General features: G+C 33.7%; 1 protein-coding gene and 1 long non-coding RNA gene across 3 annotated transcripts in view; one reads left to right on the top strand and one right to left on the bottom strand.

Annotated features, from left to right (window-relative positions):
- Window positions 1–746: 746 nt before the first annotated feature.
- Window positions 747–16899, bottom strand: part of mknk1 (MAPK interacting serine/threonine kinase 1) — a 19509-nt gene continuing 3356 nt past the window's right edge. The window contains 12 exon segments of one of the 2 annotated variants that reach the window (NM_001114739.2): window positions 749–2130; window positions 2214–2257; window positions 10703–10867; window positions 10955–11149; window positions 11247–11342; window positions 13881–13936; window positions 14024–14128; window positions 14213–14286; window positions 14397–14476; window positions 15182–15279; window positions 15470–15568; window positions 15700–15787. In NM_001114739.2, coding sequence (NP_001108211.2) covers window positions 1941–2130; window positions 2214–2257; window positions 10703–10867; window positions 10955–11149; window positions 11247–11342; window positions 13881–13936; window positions 14024–14128; window positions 14213–14286; window positions 14397–14476; window positions 15182–15279; window positions 15470–15568; window positions 15700–15787 — 1290 coding nt within the window. In that variant the 3' untranslated portion in view covers window positions 749–1940. 2 annotated transcript variants of the gene reach the window in all.
- LOC141376563 (uncharacterized) lies at window positions 4019–9756 on the top strand. Its single transcript, XR_012387071.1, has 8 exons — window positions 4019–4109; window positions 5214–5311; window positions 5460–5557; window positions 5701–5741; window positions 5823–5883; window positions 6023–6134; window positions 8024–8148; window positions 8387–9756. It is a non-coding gene; the product is annotated as an uncharacterized lncRNA (long non-coding RNA).

Below are 16899 nucleotides of genomic sequence, written 5' to 3'. Positions count from 1 at the left end.
CAGTGGCGCAGTAGGTAGTGCTGTCGCCTCACAGCAAGAAGGTCGCTGGGTCGAACATCGACTCAGTTGGCGTTTCTTTGTGGAGTTTGCATGTTCTCCCTGCCTTCGTGTGGGTTTCCTCCGGGTGCTCCGGTTTCCCCTACAGTCCAAAGATATGCGGTACAGGTGAATTGGGTAGGCTAAATTGTCTGTAGTGTGTGAATGTGTGTGTGGATGTCCCCCAGAGATGGGTTGCGGCTGGAAGGGCATCCGCTGCGTAAAAACTTGCTGGATAAGTTGGCGATTCATTCCGCTGTGGCGACCCGGGATTAATAAAGGGACTAAGCCGACAAGAAAATGAATGAATGAATGTGAGAAGTTTGAAAAGTTCAGATGAAAATCCATCTGAAAACTTGTGCTAAAATTAGATGTTCACTTATTTCACTTTAAAGGCAATGAAAACAACCTATTAATCGCATTTAAAGTGAAGTAATGAAACTTACACACAGAAGTCGTAGAAAACTGCTCATTATTGAAGAAAATTTAAGACAACTCTTCATTTGAAATCTTTAAAAAATCCATAATCCAATGTTAGAAAGTGACTACATAATCCAGATTAAACGCAATCAGTTACTAACAGCCTAAAATCATCACAATGGCAATCAGTAACACTGCATTTCTTGTAAAATGTCTATTGTAATGTTTAGCACCTCATGTAAAGTGATTATAACAGTATACAGTAAATTCCAGAAAGCAAAGACTCAATGTTCTTGGTTCAGTGCAAATTGCTTTATTTCTCAAAATTGGAAAACCAAATGAACACCCCTGCCCCACAATCTGTCCCAGAGTTTATTAGGGGTTAAATGGCCATTCAATTTACACCATTCCTGAACGTAGACTGAGATACTCCATCAGTATCATACTGGCTGAGTGCTGAGAACATGGGCATTAATATGAGGTAGCGCCCTCTAGTGTCATCCCTGGTACAAGAAATGTATACTAACAAATTCTCATGAAGGTACAGAAATAAATAATACATGGACAATCACTAAATTCTTACCATTTCATCTCAGCTCAATCTGCAACAAATAACAGGAAAAATAACTCGATTTGATAATACAAAAGGCAATTTTGAGAGGTAATTTAGTTATTTTGCACATCAGGAGCTCTGCCCCCAAGCCTGAAAATGGCACAATTTCCACTGAATGCAAATCAAAAAATTAAAACTTAATCTATCTCATTACCGAATATGTTCTTTGCCCTCATGCATAAAAAAATACTTCACATTGACAAGAAAATAATGCAAAAAAAATACATTAAAAGAAATATATAATCATCTGAAATGACAAAAATATACTATGCAATAAATACAGTTTAAGCTAAAAAGTAACAAGTCAAATATTTATAATACCTCATCGTACCTCTCATAATAATACGCATTTCTATGGTATGTTACTGTCAGGCAGCATGGCTTTACAGTACATAGCGAAAATAAAGCAAAAAATTATTTAATACTTACAACTGCTTAAATATTGTAAAAAAATAAAAGTAAAAAAAGTGACAGAGCAAGAGGTCCAGTGCTTCACAGTAACTAAAGTGGTTTTTAAAAATAATAAAACTTGTTTTAAGAATAGAAACGCTAACTTACATTTAAAAGCGATGCGAATGTCATCGTTACATTAAAATAAAATGGTCTATTCCCTCCCACATAGCCGAGCACTTTTTTATATCTGACTAACAATCACCACCAGCCATAAATATATGACGATAATTATAAACATTCTGATACCAAACCCACAATAGGTGAACAGAAAGACGACCAAGCAGACCTGCGAAATGAATTAAAGACGTGTGCATGGTTTAGTACACATAAGGTTAGTCTGGTAGTACCTGGTGCATGCGCATTTGTGTGTTTCTGAAGTGTCTGAACGGTTATAATGCACCTGTGCAGCGGGTTGACTTCAGGTATTGTTGCGTAGTGCTTGAGACTGTGCTCGACGACGGGCAAGTCTAGAGTTAGAAGGCGGAGAAAGCCTCATGGAGCAGACGACAGCGCCAAAGTCTTCCTGCTCTTCTTCCTGTTGCGACAGCTGCCGGTTAAACGCAATGGCTTCAGCTGCAAACTGCGTCAGATCTTTAGTGCTGCAGTTTCTGTGCGTTCAACCAGAGACACTGTTAAAAACATTACAGAAATTTGGAAACCATACATCTGAATTGAAAAAATATAAAAATACCTTTGTAGAACACGAGGAGTTGGAAGAACTCTTTCAGGTGCATTCTGGAAAACAAATAAATATGATTATATATATAAAGCAAACACCAAATGGTTATATTTAGTTTGTATAATATAAACTACTAATCATTATTTTGCGTTTAGTTGCCCTTGATTGATTAAAAAATGTAAATACATTTTTAATAAATAGCTACATTATATAACATTTACTTGAACATTTTAAAAAGCGATTTAGCCATCACAGGAATAAATTAAATAGGAATCACAGTAATAAATCACAGGAATAATTTAAAATATGTTAAAGTTATACAGTGTCCAGCATATACAAGTACACCCCTCACAAATCTATCTTTTAGGTTCATATTTTAATAGGAAGCTATACAATATTTTTTGTGCATATACATTAGATTAGTCAGAACTGAAGCCAAATCTGGAGCTTAACCAACAAAAACTCTTACAATAACGGGTCCAAAAACTAGTACACCCAAATTTATGTGTTATAGAAAAATATTAAATACAGATTTGGAAAAAGAGGAAAAAATCAAGAGAAGCATAAAAAAATGAAAATTTAGTTGAACTTTTGTAGGTTGTAATTTTTTTTTCTTCGCAATATTTAGCCTGAATTTAATTTCATTATTTTACCATTTCTAAATGTTTGGTGACTAAGATATTATTTTAATAATTATGTCTGTTCAATAAATCTGTTTTTGTTTAAATGCACCAAAATACATTGCCTATATTCACTGAGCAATGGATAAAAAAATTCATTTTCAAATTGCGGTGTACTCCATTATACTGAACACTGTATCGTATAATACATCTAATAATCTGATTTAGTGCTGAAGAAATATGCCTTCCATTATATTCCATGTTAATATATTTATATTATTATCATACAAAATGCTTTCTTATTTAAATACACCAGTGTGCCTTAAAAAACACATGAGAGCACTTCTGCAGCTCTGCATTTAAAGTCAATCTCCAACAGCTTGTAGAAAAACACTGAGCACTCAGGGCTTCATGTGAAACAGATGCTCAGTGCCTCATGACTTGGACCAGACAGAATCTGCAGACATTTTTTGCTATTTCTGTGCAGAATTTTGAAAAAAAAAAAAAAAAAAAAAAAAAAAAAAAAAAGAAAGAAAGAAAATCTGCAGATTTTTTGCGGAATGATTTTGGGAGTTTTGTAAAAACTTAAATAATATCTTTTGAATTTTATTTAATGTTTACAATGAAAATCCAATTAGATCCACTTTTTGGTAAACAAAGCAACACAGGAAAACTTCTAGAGTAATTTTTCGAGAGTTATATTTTTTTTACTCAAAAATAGTTCTTTTTGCTCTATTTTGAGCGTTCAGAGTAAAATGTGTCAGTAGAGTGAGAGCAAATTTACAGAGTATTTGTGTAACTCTTGCCAGAGTCCTTGTGTACCAATGAAAGGAACAATGAAAATATACATTTAAAGATCTACATTTATAATATAATTAATATAATATAATATAATATAATATAATATAATATAATATAATATTTACAGTCATACAGCCAGCTGTGAAATGTACGCTATAATGAAGACCTAACAATTTACAGTCAGGTTTATTAATGAGAGTCTCTTCAAATTTGGGTTGAACTTTGTAGACGCTCCCTTAACATACATAGTCTATATCAAGGTGATTAAATTGTTTTAAGCTTAGCAAAACAGTGAAAATCTCCTAATATTTGCAGCACAAATGACAATTTTATAATCCACTTCACTGAAATACGTGTGGGGGACGTCGTGACGTTTCTCACTTCCTAAACTCTCGCGCAGTTTCTACTGTCCCCCATTAAGTTACGTCGTCACGGTCGTCGATCGCCGCTGGATTCGTAGGAAAGATACACTTCTGCTGGATGTAAAGTAAGTAAGGTTACAATTTCTTAATATTCATTGTAGTAGTACATATATTTACGTTTTGTGTATATTTTTCTACTATGACGGACGTGTGGAGCGCATTTTCAAGGGTCATCGGAAGTTCAAGTGTTTGGAGGGAACTTGCGACGTGAAAACTAAGATAAATATAGATACAATTACGAACGTTAATTGGTAACAGGGAAACTGGTAAACTCTTGTCCCTTAAAATGTTTGTCTGCTAATGTTAAACTAGAAGACGCGCTGCTCGAGATGTGGGACACATGTACTTGACTCTATAAGGAGCTAACATTAGCGCTAACTTAGACGCAAATGAATGGATAAAAGCCATTTGCACGTTATGTGTTAGAACTAAGAGTAATCTTGAATAAAATTCTGCAAATGAATAGATTAAAATTGTTCATTTATGCCAGTGAGAATAGTTATGTGTCTATCAAATCTTTGTCCACTAACGTGAAACTAGTCGAAGGGCTGCGCTCGAGCTGTGGGTCACATGTATTTGACTCTATAAAGAGTGAAAGTTAACTGATGATCTCATTGCCATATAAAAACAGAACGTGGATGTTTCAATTCAAAATTTCATTTTTTTTTTTTTTTGCAAACACTATAATGATCTGAAAGTTGATGCGCTTCAGTGTTTTTTACATGTAGTTTAATCTCTTTTTTTAATACTGAAATGATAAGTATTTACAAGAAAAATATTTCACCATAACTCAAATGTAGCAAAGAAAAAAATAAGGGCAGGGGTAGAAGGACTGACAAGGTTTGAAATGAGCTGTTACAGCAATTTAATGCTAATTGTATATAGTATACAGGTTAGCCTATACGCATTCAATATGTAACTTTGTTTGGTTAATTCATGTAAATAAATAATAAGCTTCTTTAGTTTGTTTCTGTGATTTCTTTTTTTAAATGCATCTATTTTGACTAAAAAATAAATTAGATTCTATTGGGTAAATATCTTCCTGTTTTTTTTTTTTCTTTAATAAAAATAACAATTAAAAATATCAGTCATGTTATGTGGATCACTAAAGAACAACCTTTAACTGTGTTATCACTTTATATTTAACATTGTCTTTCTGGTGTCTTTAGGATGCAAACCAACATTGTTGTCAGAGCGAAGTTAAATGAAATGAAGAAAATGTTATTTTTCTTCAGATACTTTTACATTTCAAACGTTTTGGAACCTGGTAAGACCCATTTTTCACATTGTTTACATTAATATTATGTTTCTCTTTGAAAATTATTTGCAATAGTAATATGTGAATAATATTATGATATGTAAATATAACTCCTACTTTACCTTTGCTGGCCTTTGTCAATTTTGTGCCATTTTAGTTGCCAGAAAATTTGACCTTCCTACAATGGGTATAAAAGTCTTTGATTTAAAGACAGGTTGATGAGGAAAACAAGCTACAGAACGTCATCTTGGCCAAGTAGGAGTTACACATTTTGCCTCTGATGTAAATTTATATATAAAGTATATATAAAAAATGATTATATATTGAAGATATTTAACTACTATACACTTTTTAGTAGTTAATTTCTTATAGCTGCTCCAAATTACATTCCCCTCTAGGTTACGAGAGTATTCTTAAAAACAGCCCTGGAGGAAAGAAGGTAATAAATTAATACTTTCGTACCAAAAGTAAATTTATGTTTATGGTGTATAGGATATAATTAGTTTATGTTTGTGTGTAGAACAATTCCTTCCCAACGTTTGAAGAGAGAATATACAAACCTGAGGAGCAGGCTAGGTTATGTAAGTATTTGTTACCTCTGTCTTCTTGATTTACAAGAGGACAATATACACTTTTAATTTATTTATTAATGAGTAAACATGATCTATTTTATTATTATATATGTATTACTACTCAGTATCTATAATGTTCTGGTTATAGGAACATTACTACAATCCAGAAGATGGAAGTGGATACCTGGCTTGGAGGATTAAAACGCTGCCGAAAGATGCATCAGACGGGAAGCTGAAAAGGACACGATAACCACAAACAGGTGCTAGATGTAGAGCTGCATGATTTACGATTTTGTAGATTTTTCATTTTATTTAAGTTTTTTAAACAAGATTGTAACAAAGACAATATTTTTTTCTTCCAATCAAAATTTAAATATAATGAAAAAGTTGTAAGAAATAGGGGTATGACGACAAGTCATGATTCAATATGTACCTTGATATTGAGCTCATATTATCTTAGGGCTACTCGATTTTGGGAAAAATCAAAATCACGATTATTTTGGTCACAAGTGTAATCACGATTTTTCAAAACGATTATCAGTTGAAGTCAAAATTATTAGCGCTCCTGAGAATTGTTATTTTTTAAAATAAATATTTCTCAAATGATGTTTAACAGAGCAAGAAATTTTAACAGTATTTACTTTAATATTTTCTCTTCTGGAGAAAGGCTTATTTGTTTTATTTTGACTAGAATAAAAGTAGGTTTGAATATTTTGAAACCCATTTTAAGGTCAATAAAGTCATTGAATCGCACTTTGAATCTGAATGCTTTTATTTTGAAAATAGTCTAATATTATGTGCTGTCATCATAGCAAAGATAAAAGAAATCCGTTATTAGAAATGAGTAATCAAAACTGTTATGATTAGAAATAAGTTGAAAAAATCTTCTTTCCATTAAACAGAAATTGGGGAGGAAAAGGGTCACTAATATTCAGGAGAGATAATAATTCTGACTTTAACTGCATATATACAGTTATTTTCCACCCTGCAAAGGAAAGAGAAATAAATACAATAGAATAAAAATATGAAACAAACTGTGCTTTAAGCATCTTCACTGTAAGAAAAACAATTCAGCTACAAAAGTCCTTCAGTCAAGAGCAGAGAGGGATTTTCTTGTTTTGTTGTTTGATTAATAATCATAAAAACAGGCGGCAGCAGGAACATCGCGCGCTTTCACTATATTGGTTTCTCTTTCACATCTTTTGATTCTCAACTCGTTTGTTTATTACACAAATGAGGGTTAATATGAATAATCACTAAACACCGCGTTTTGACACCTATTTGACCATTAAAGCACTGATGTTAAGATGACTTTAGATGTCTGCGCTCTGCTCGTCTCAGTGTGCGAATGAGACTGAATGCTGACCGCATGCTTCTGTGTGTGCGCGCCGTACACACACACATAAGCATGCGGTCTTTCGCGCTGCTAAGTTAATATTCGTTTATCTCGATTAATGGTTTTTTATAATTGTTAGAAGCTAAAATCGAAATCGGATTTTCGATTAATTGCACAGCCCTATATTATCTTGCTATTGTATAGTAAAATAAAGTTTAATATTAGTATTGTATTTCTCAAACATATTGTATTAAAATATGTCTCAAAAGTATTATTAAATTTAATCCACAGCATGGTCAAACAGATATTACTCATGCTTTATGCAAATGTGTGAGGGGTGGTGATTCAATCAACAATATCTATTAACAAACAGCATCCCCTGACCTCCTACCAGCGTGCTCCCTCGCACTTTTGTAATCCAAAGTGACAGAACTTTAAACTGACTACATTTGCACATGGCTGATATCTCTTTTCCCACGCTGTGAAATAAAGCTAATAGTATTTCAAATGATGTTCAATTTTTTTACGGACTGATTGTTTCGCATCACAAAAACATTGTGTCAGGAGCCATAGTTATAAATTTGGATTTGTTTGTTTGTGTTTATTTTTAATTTGAAAAACCATCCCCATTGACTGCCATTATATGAATAGTCATGGAACACAAATTCATCTAAAAAATCTTTTTTAATGTTCTACTGTAGGTGAACTATCACTTTAAGTACTGGATAATGGATAATGTATATATACTTCAAGTAAAGTTATGTCTAGGGAAAGTGAGAAAAGGAGGTGTTATTTGTTTTCCTTTTTTTTCAGGTTGGGACAGTGATTCGTCAATCCTGATACTGGTTCATCTTTTGCCACCCTCCAGCCAAGCTTGCAAAAGTCCTGGAAAAATCTCAGCTGCACATGCCTGTGATTGTGTTGTGAAATTTGTCTAGGTAAAAGATACTGATCAAATCACCCTTTCTTAAGCTCTATAAAATTGAACTATTCTTTTAGAACACCCATCCTCCAAATTATGTTTTTTTTTTATATACATGGCACAAACATATTAACAATTTGTTGGGAGTTCTTGGAAGTATGTAAACAGAAACTCTAGTTGAATTGATTGTTTAAGCTATATTTTTACTTTTTTCTGTTAAATCACATTGGTTTATGTATTTCATTCTTTTGCAGACCGTTACCAGTATTTGGCACTTGGATCACATCAGAGAGGGTCTCCAGTCATATCTGGTGTTTACTGCACTACCTGCCCATCATGTTTGGAGATCTTGTGTGTACTTATGATCATCACTGGTATTTGTTCATTTTATTGCTTCAGATTGTCAACATGATGTTTTCTACAGTAATATCCAATGGAATCACCATTTATTTGAAGCATTTGATTTGACCACCCGTTTATTTAAGCATTTGTTTCCGGAAAAGATCTTGTTGCCAAAGCATCATTTTATGGTGCATTAATCTAGTTGTAAGCAGAAAATTTGACAACTGTTACATTGTTAGTGCATGCGTTATAAAGAAAAGCATGTGTTTTCAAAATGCAGCTAAAAAGCTTTAAATACATAAGTACATTGGCAAAGAAAAAACAGTGCCAAGCGGCTTATATTTGGCAAACATTTGTTCCAAATGAAATGAAATTAGGTCCTGGTAGGCCTGTCACAATACTGTAATTTAGTACCAATTGATACTGAAGTTTTAAAAACATTTTAAATTTCCCGATAACATTTGATCACTGATTTGCCATTGTGTTCAATTGCTCAACAGAAATGACTGTTATTGGCCGTAAAGGTCATCAGTTTACTGTTTACTGAGTATAATATATATATAACCACAGATACAGCGACACTGGAGTGTTTTAAAGTTCCATCGATCAGCTGGTTTGTCTATAAGCTGACATACGAGCAATGCAATGATGAATCACGGCTTCAATAAAACGATAAAACGCTCCAATGTCCCTCTATCTGTGGTTACACTCAGGAAACAGCAGTGAGTTCGGTAAACTGATGAGCTTCACGGCCAATAACAATAATTTCTGTTGAGCACGTGAACACAATGGCAAATGAGTGCCATTTAAGAACTTGCTCAATAGCACTCAAATGTTAGTGAGAAATGAACCTTTTTAAAATATTGATTGGTACCCAATTCCAGTATCGTGCAACTATAGGTCCTGGTAAACATGGTTGCCTAGAATGAATTGAAAGTTGGTGTTGAGTTGGCTCAGAAACTTAACAAGAATCCTTTTTATTACAGCTGCATTGGAAACATTGTTTAGTTTGATATGTTTATGCTTATAAATGTGCACAAATCAGAAACACGTTATGTTTTGGAAATGAAGGACATTTTGCAGCACAAGCTGTTTGACATTGCAGTGTCTTGGTTGTGAATTTAATTTGCTTATTGTACCATATTTTTTTATTTGATTTTACTTTGTCTCCCCTGTTATATTATCACTGTGATTTTGTTTTTTGTATTATTTAATATTATTTTCATGATAAAATTGTAATATTAAAGATCCTGAAAATAAAATGGTGCAACGTGAGTAAAAAGTTTTGATTTTATTTTCTGAAATTCAAGTTTATTTTAAGGGTTTTTGACAGGTAAAATGTGAACATTCAAAAAAAAGTATCTCTGGATAGAGTGAATTATTTTTTGTAGTTCACTCATATTTGATTACATACAACTCTTTTGTGAAGTAAATAGTAGCAGAGTCAATTACTTATTGCTCTCAACTGAGTAAGTATTTTGGCAGAGTAAATCTAAAGTTCCTCTGAACAGAGTTAAAAAATATATAGCAGAGTCAATTTCTCATAGCTCTCAACTGAGTAAAATAGTGGCAGAGTAAATTTGAAGTTTCTCTGAGCAGAGTAAAAAAAATAGCAGAGTCAAATTCGTATAGCTCTTAATGGAGTAAAATAGTATGAGAGTAAATTAAAAAAAACTCCAAATAGAGTAAAATATTACATGAAAGAGTAAAATATTTTCTCAAAATTGAGTAAAATTAACTCTGGAAAAATGACTCTATTAAAATAGTAAGTTTTACTCTTTCTAGAGAGGGACCAAATGTTATATTTGATAGAGTAAAATTTTCCTCAATTTGAGTAAAATGTACTCCGGAAAATTTACTGTGAAGTCTCTCTATGATGCATCTACTAAAAGACAGAAAATTCTACTTTACAAACTGTATTGTAAAGAAATCAAATAAAAAATTTCATATTTGCTTTATGTTTCAAGTTTTATTAAAAAGAATCTATTTAATTTCTTTTTCCTGTATCCAAAACTTACCACATCATGACACCACTGTGCTTTATTGAACCAATCCATGAATTTTGTAAACCGTTACACCACAAATAAATAACATTTATATAAACATAATGATGCCAGGTTTTATAAACTTATACACAAACATATTTTGTATCAAAAGAAAATTATGTTAAAAAAGTAAAATGATTGAACTGTTTTTTAATTAATTATCATCTTAGAAAGGAGACTCACCCCCTGCACCCAGGGATGCTGCAGGACCTGAGCGGCACTCAGCCGTAAAGTGGCATCTCGCACCAGCAGCCGCGAGATCAGATCTTTGGCATCAGCTGATATCTGAGTCCAGACTCCATTACTGAACTCATACTTTCCCTCCTGAATCCTCTCAAACAGATTATTCTAAATGAAAGAAATCAAGACTGCAAATCTCTCTATATGGATGAAGTGAATTTGACACACATTTGACTTAGTGTGATTTCGTCTTACCTGGCAGGAACGACATGTTTCTCCTCGTTCCCAACCACAGTTGGTACCACAATGGCCAGTAAATGGCGGACTCCCGCTAAGCAAGATGTAGAGAATGACCCCGAGGCTCCAGAGGTCACATCGCTTATCATAGAATGAAGCCTCGTCCGTGAAGACCTCCACCACCTCAGGAGCCATGTACTCTGCTGAGCCACACTGCAGCAGAGACATGATGCTACTGAAACACTGTAACAACACTTGACAGAGTTTGGCGTGCCAAAAACATTTAGGACAGATCTGAGGTTGTGTTTACCGGTGTGGTGAGCTCAGGGGTGGTAATTGGGGTACAGGCACTGTTCAGCTTTACTCCACTGCCAAGATCAAAATCACAGATCTTCACAGGGGAAACCTGTAGGAAAAACAAACAAACAAACAAACATTACAGTACAATACAGGCTGGTTAGATTTTAATTGTATTTATTAAAATTCAAAAGTTTGAGATGAATAAGATTAAGAGAAAAATAAAGTGTTTATTTAGCAAGAATAAATTATTGTAAACTAGGGATGGGTGATATGACCACTTTTTATCAGGACAAAACGCTGACTTCCATGGTATTTTTGTCCTGCTATCAACAGCCAGCAACTGTCACCCACATTCTTCAGTACATCTATTTTCTTTGTTCAGGACAAGAAAGAAATACATACAGATTTGGGATATTATCATTGTGAGCAAATACTGACAGATTACATTTTGGGTGAATAATTACTTAATGCAGCAGAATTCATTCCTTAGCCTGTGGCCATTTTAAGACCTACACAGTCACTCATTCTATTTGTCCTACAAACTGTTTACTTTTCACTTTAGACTTAACAAAATGTGTTCGCATGCAAATTTTGTGTTGTTTAGCGTAATCAGACATGAAAAGATAGTCTAGTCCCTCAGGTGTATGCACTCCCTCAGCATGCAAATACACAGGTTAACCTGCAAGGCTTTTTATAGCATATGCAACTAACATACTTGCGTCATGAGTGTATGTTTGTGAAACTAAAACAATGAGCGATGTAGCACAATGATTATGGAGACTATTTAATTGGCCACAATCAAAAATGGTCATTCCGCACAACCCTACTTGTGAACTGATCAGTAAAAGCATAAACAAATTTTAAAAGATTTCTATTTCCAATAAATGGTTGTTTTGAACTTTTAAAGACACACATTACCTGTTTCCACAAAAATATTAAGCAGCACAACTGTTTTAAACCCTATATTAATAAAATCTGCATTCTAAAATGCAGGCATGTGATCAGCCAAGGACAAAAAAGGAGTAAGACAAGACCCCGTCCCCCCTTAAAAAAATAATATTATAAAGAACAATGTTATTTTAAGAATTATTATTTAAACACAAACACACACACACACACACATATACATGCGTTTTTAAATAATAATCCTAGAAATAGTAATAAATTATATTCTTTAAACATTAGTTATTGGACACACAATTTAAGTTTTAGCTGTTGTTTTATCAGTTTAAATGTTTAACAGTTTAATAGAGACCTAAGTAATATGTAAAGGGCACATAGTTTACCTCTTTTTTAAGATTTAATATAAATATTATGGTTCTTCTCAGTGGAGTGTGCCAGTTTAGGTTCAGTTCAAAACAAAGTTCCGAATTTTTTATTGTAATGTGTTAAAAGTGTTATTTTGGGAGCCTGTACACAGCCGCTGTTTTAGGGGTGTGTTGCTTCACATGAAAATTATTTTCAACTTCCCGCCCAACGTAACAATGGGACAGAGCAACAAACAGGCAGACAAAGAAAAGCAACATGAGTGAGAGGACCAGCATTCAGCCGTACATGTACGACTCGGACACAGACCAAGCAGAAAGTACAAAATCATTTGTGTATTTGTATAGCTTTACAGCCAACCGTGTTCTACTTTAAAGTTCTGCGCTTGTATACCAAGACTAATAACCACGCCCACAGCACACCAGACACGCACATTCGGATGTTATTTAAAATGAAACAATTTAGATGGCGCTCTGTGGCGCGGAAGATATATGAAGTGTCCCGAATCGTGGCTGGGCGCCGCGGAAAGCTGCCGACTTGAAGCGCCGTTGTGTGTACCCTGATAGAAACCCATGTTTAGAATTCTAAATTGCATGGCAAGGTGTGGCACGACATGTGAAATCCAAGCAAGTTCGTCATTTTATTGCCAATGGAGGGACTTAAAGGGAATGGGAGATGAGACTCTATAATTGGTTTATTCTCAAAACATACCCAGAACTCATTAAGAGAATAAGCAAAACACTGCTAGAACATGCGCGGCGCAGAGCTTATTTTTCCGTCCTTAAAATAGCAAAAGTGGTTCCGGATACACCCTTAACGCTTTAGCGCCCTGTGCTTCAGACTTTGCGTCAAGTTCTTAAAATAGAGCTCATTATGTTACATATACAGCAGCCTGGGTAGGTCTACAATTACATTCCTGAAATACGTCAGGAGTGAAGCAGATCGTCTGCTTTGATGACTATGGAGACCCTCCCAAAAAACTTTGGATTTATGCAAATTACAGGGGTCGCCCCATTGAGCTTGGAAAATACAGAAATCTGTATTTATACGGAAGAATGACATTCCTGAAAATGATTTCTGAAGAGTGTAAAATTGCAGCTTTGCTAACAAAGAAATTTATAGCATTTTTAAATGCATCAAGTTATTTTAGACAAGTTATTTTCCATTACTTTAAATGTTTTCCGAAAAAAAATTTTACCAATTCAGTATATTTTCAGTGAATTTAAGGCACTACTTAAAACATATGAAACCCAAACAGACACAAATTTTGCTCTACATTATATATTTCACATAAAATAATGCAATTTTCAGTTCTTGCACTGTTTCTCTAGGCCAGACAGCCAACACAATGTTACCAATCTCTAAAGGCATGTGTTACCTTATCAGTATATTCACAGAGGATATTTTCAGGCTTAAGATCACGGTGGGCGATTCCTGTGGGAAAAATAGAGACAAGTGTAAATAAACAGATTGATGCTGATTCATGGTTAGTAGGCTGTAGAGTACACATACAATGTTTACCTTTGTTGTGCAGAAAGTCTAGTGCATTTGCTATATCCCTGACCACACGACTCGCTTCTCTCTCGTCAAAGTATTTTCGACTCTGGATGTGTGTCAAAATGGAACCTAGGAGGACAAAAGAAAATATTTAGATAAAAAAAAGGTGGAATAAGCATTTTTGTATTACTCAGCTACAATGATGAACGATACCTCCACGTAACTTCTCAAACACCAGATAAAAGCAGCTGTCATCTTCAAAAAACTGAATCAGCTCCAGAATGTTCCTGTGAGAGAAACACAGTAATTTCTACAACTTACTTCTATCAATAACAATAATTCTGAAATTATTTTATTGAATATAATAGCTGGTGGAGTGTTTGGACTATGATCTTACTTGTTTCCTTGACACTGGTAAAGCGTCTCCACCTCTCTAAAAACTCGGCTGCGACTGTGACCAGCATTCTTCTCGATTATCTGAGAAGCACAGCCAAGTTATACAAAGTAAAACATTATGTTTGTGTACAGAAAACTAATTCAATATTTTAAAACAAAATCTAAGTTTTTAAGAGTTAGAAGTCAAATACTATGATATAATGACATGATTATCTAAAGGATGTAGGGCTGAAAGATATTGGAAAAATCTGATATTGCGATATATTATTTTTCTGCAGTAAATATTGCTATATGAATACAGTTTCATAAGATAGTTAAAAATCCATTTTCTGGGGGGTCTTCCAGTATTTAGCTGGAGAAATTGAATAAATCACAAAGCAAAAACTGCTTTTCTTACTTTGTCTCATTTCTAGTCTAAATAATATATAAATATATAATATATAAATACTTAGATCTAGTAAAAAATATTCTGAAGTAATAAGTTAAAAAAAAAAGTTTTCTTAAAACAAGCACAATTATCTGCCAGTGGGGTAAGTAAAATAATCTCGTTTCACTTTTTGTGGATATTTGTATTATTATAATATATTATATTTTATAAATGTAGATATTTGGACTAGAAACAAGACAAACAATTCTAAGATTTTTTTTAACATAAATTGTATTAATTCTATATAAATACAGTAAATAAATTAATTTCTGTAGCTCCTACTGAACTATAATTCAGACTCAACATTGCTTATCTTGCAATGTGACTATTTTGAGGATGTGACATTGACATCATCTCACCTTTACCGCATACTCTGTGCCATTTTGTAAACTCACACAGCCCTGGACTTTGGCATAAGCTCCCTGACCCAGCAGCTCATCCGTCAGCCTGTATAGATCTAAAACAGAAACACACGCACTTCTGAGCTGACAACACACATATTCCAATCAGAAAGTGTAGTAAGGAAATGCAGTCAAATGTTCTGAAAGATTTGATAATGCACACCACAGATTATACAGATGGAATAGTGCAGAAGACACATTAGAAAGAAAAGCTCATTTTTTTGATTGTTCAAGATGATAAATTACCACAAAATTTGCCTGTGAAACTGTCTCCGGCTCTTCTGCGTTTCTTCTTTCGGCGTGAATTTGGGTCTGTGATGCTGATTGGTTGACTGCTCTCCATTCCTAATCCAATATAATAATATTAATAAGAATAATAACTATAATAATAATAATAATAAAAGTCCACTTCAAAGATTCTTTTGTGAGAACTTCATTTCTGGAGTAATGTCATGATTGGCAGAATGTCTTTGTACCTGTGGAGGTTTGCGAGACGGTACTGGGGACACGAGAGAGCGAACCACGGCTCTCCACCTTACCCGATCCCAGAATGCTACTGGATATCTGGAAGAAAGAACAAAATAAAACAAAGTTTTAATAACAGAACACAACATCAACGTTCCAATTCTTACAGAGTTATACAAGGACCAGCAGTAAGACCCAAAGTAAAAAAAAAAATCTTTCTTTATTACAAAGGGGAACTGATTTTGAACAATAACTAAGAAATCTTTACAAACTGATCTGGGGTCCACTCATACATTGCTTAATCTAAGATGATTTTGCAGATGTTGGATCTTTTAATGGTGATAACTGATCTCTGGCTTATTTGGTTTTTCAAACTAGTTTGCAAATCAGATTAAAATATCTGGTTAAACGGTTCTGAGATTAATGTGTGCTTGTGTTTGTTGTGAAGATATTGATAGTTGTGAAAATCGTGATTATCATTGCAATGATTGGTTGGCAGCAAGACAAAAGCAGAATGACATCATCGTTTATTAATATTAATAAAATGTATAATATTTCTAACTAATATTCAGTTATGAGCCATGTGTGCAAAATGACAAAATTCAAAGTTAATTAAATGCTTAATGAAATTAAATTGCTTTCCACATTTGTTGCAGGCTTTTAGAACTATTAGTTTTACTCTTTAAACAGATTTGGCACAGGCATGTTAATGCCATTTGAATTTCAAAACAGTCAATGCCAATAAAGAAAACATTGATTTCCATGTTGATTTCTAAGTGGACTGCAAAAAAAAGCCAAAATACAGACATTACAGATATGGAAAATGAAAAATTATAATAATAATAAAGTATTGAATATAAACAATTGCACTCATTGCAGGGCTGGACTGGGACAAAATAATCGGCCCTGACATTTTGGGCCAGAGCGGCCCACTACATCAATCAAAATGCACCCCATCACCCAACACCCTTGAATATGTTTACCAACTCCCACTCTATAAAAGCAAAAAGCCATATATAAGAAATAACAAGAGTTGACAAATTAAAGACTTAAATTTTTTTATTATTATAATAAAATTATAATCCACACTGGAAATGTGGGTGTTTAGAGAGAGCCTAATAAATAATGAACATGACAAAAACTGCCTATAAGAATGAATAAAAGCAATGTATCAGAGACCCTTAAAAAAATGTTTAACTCAACAATGAAAC

This window comes from Danio rerio, chromosome 11 (assembly GCF_049306965.1).
Source record: "Danio rerio strain Tuebingen ecotype United States chromosome 11, GRCz12tu, whole genome shotgun sequence".
Classification (NCBI taxonomy): Eukaryota; Metazoa; Chordata; class Actinopteri; order Cypriniformes; family Danionidae; genus Danio; species Danio rerio.
This window is presented reverse-complemented; position numbering and strand designations above follow the sequence as displayed.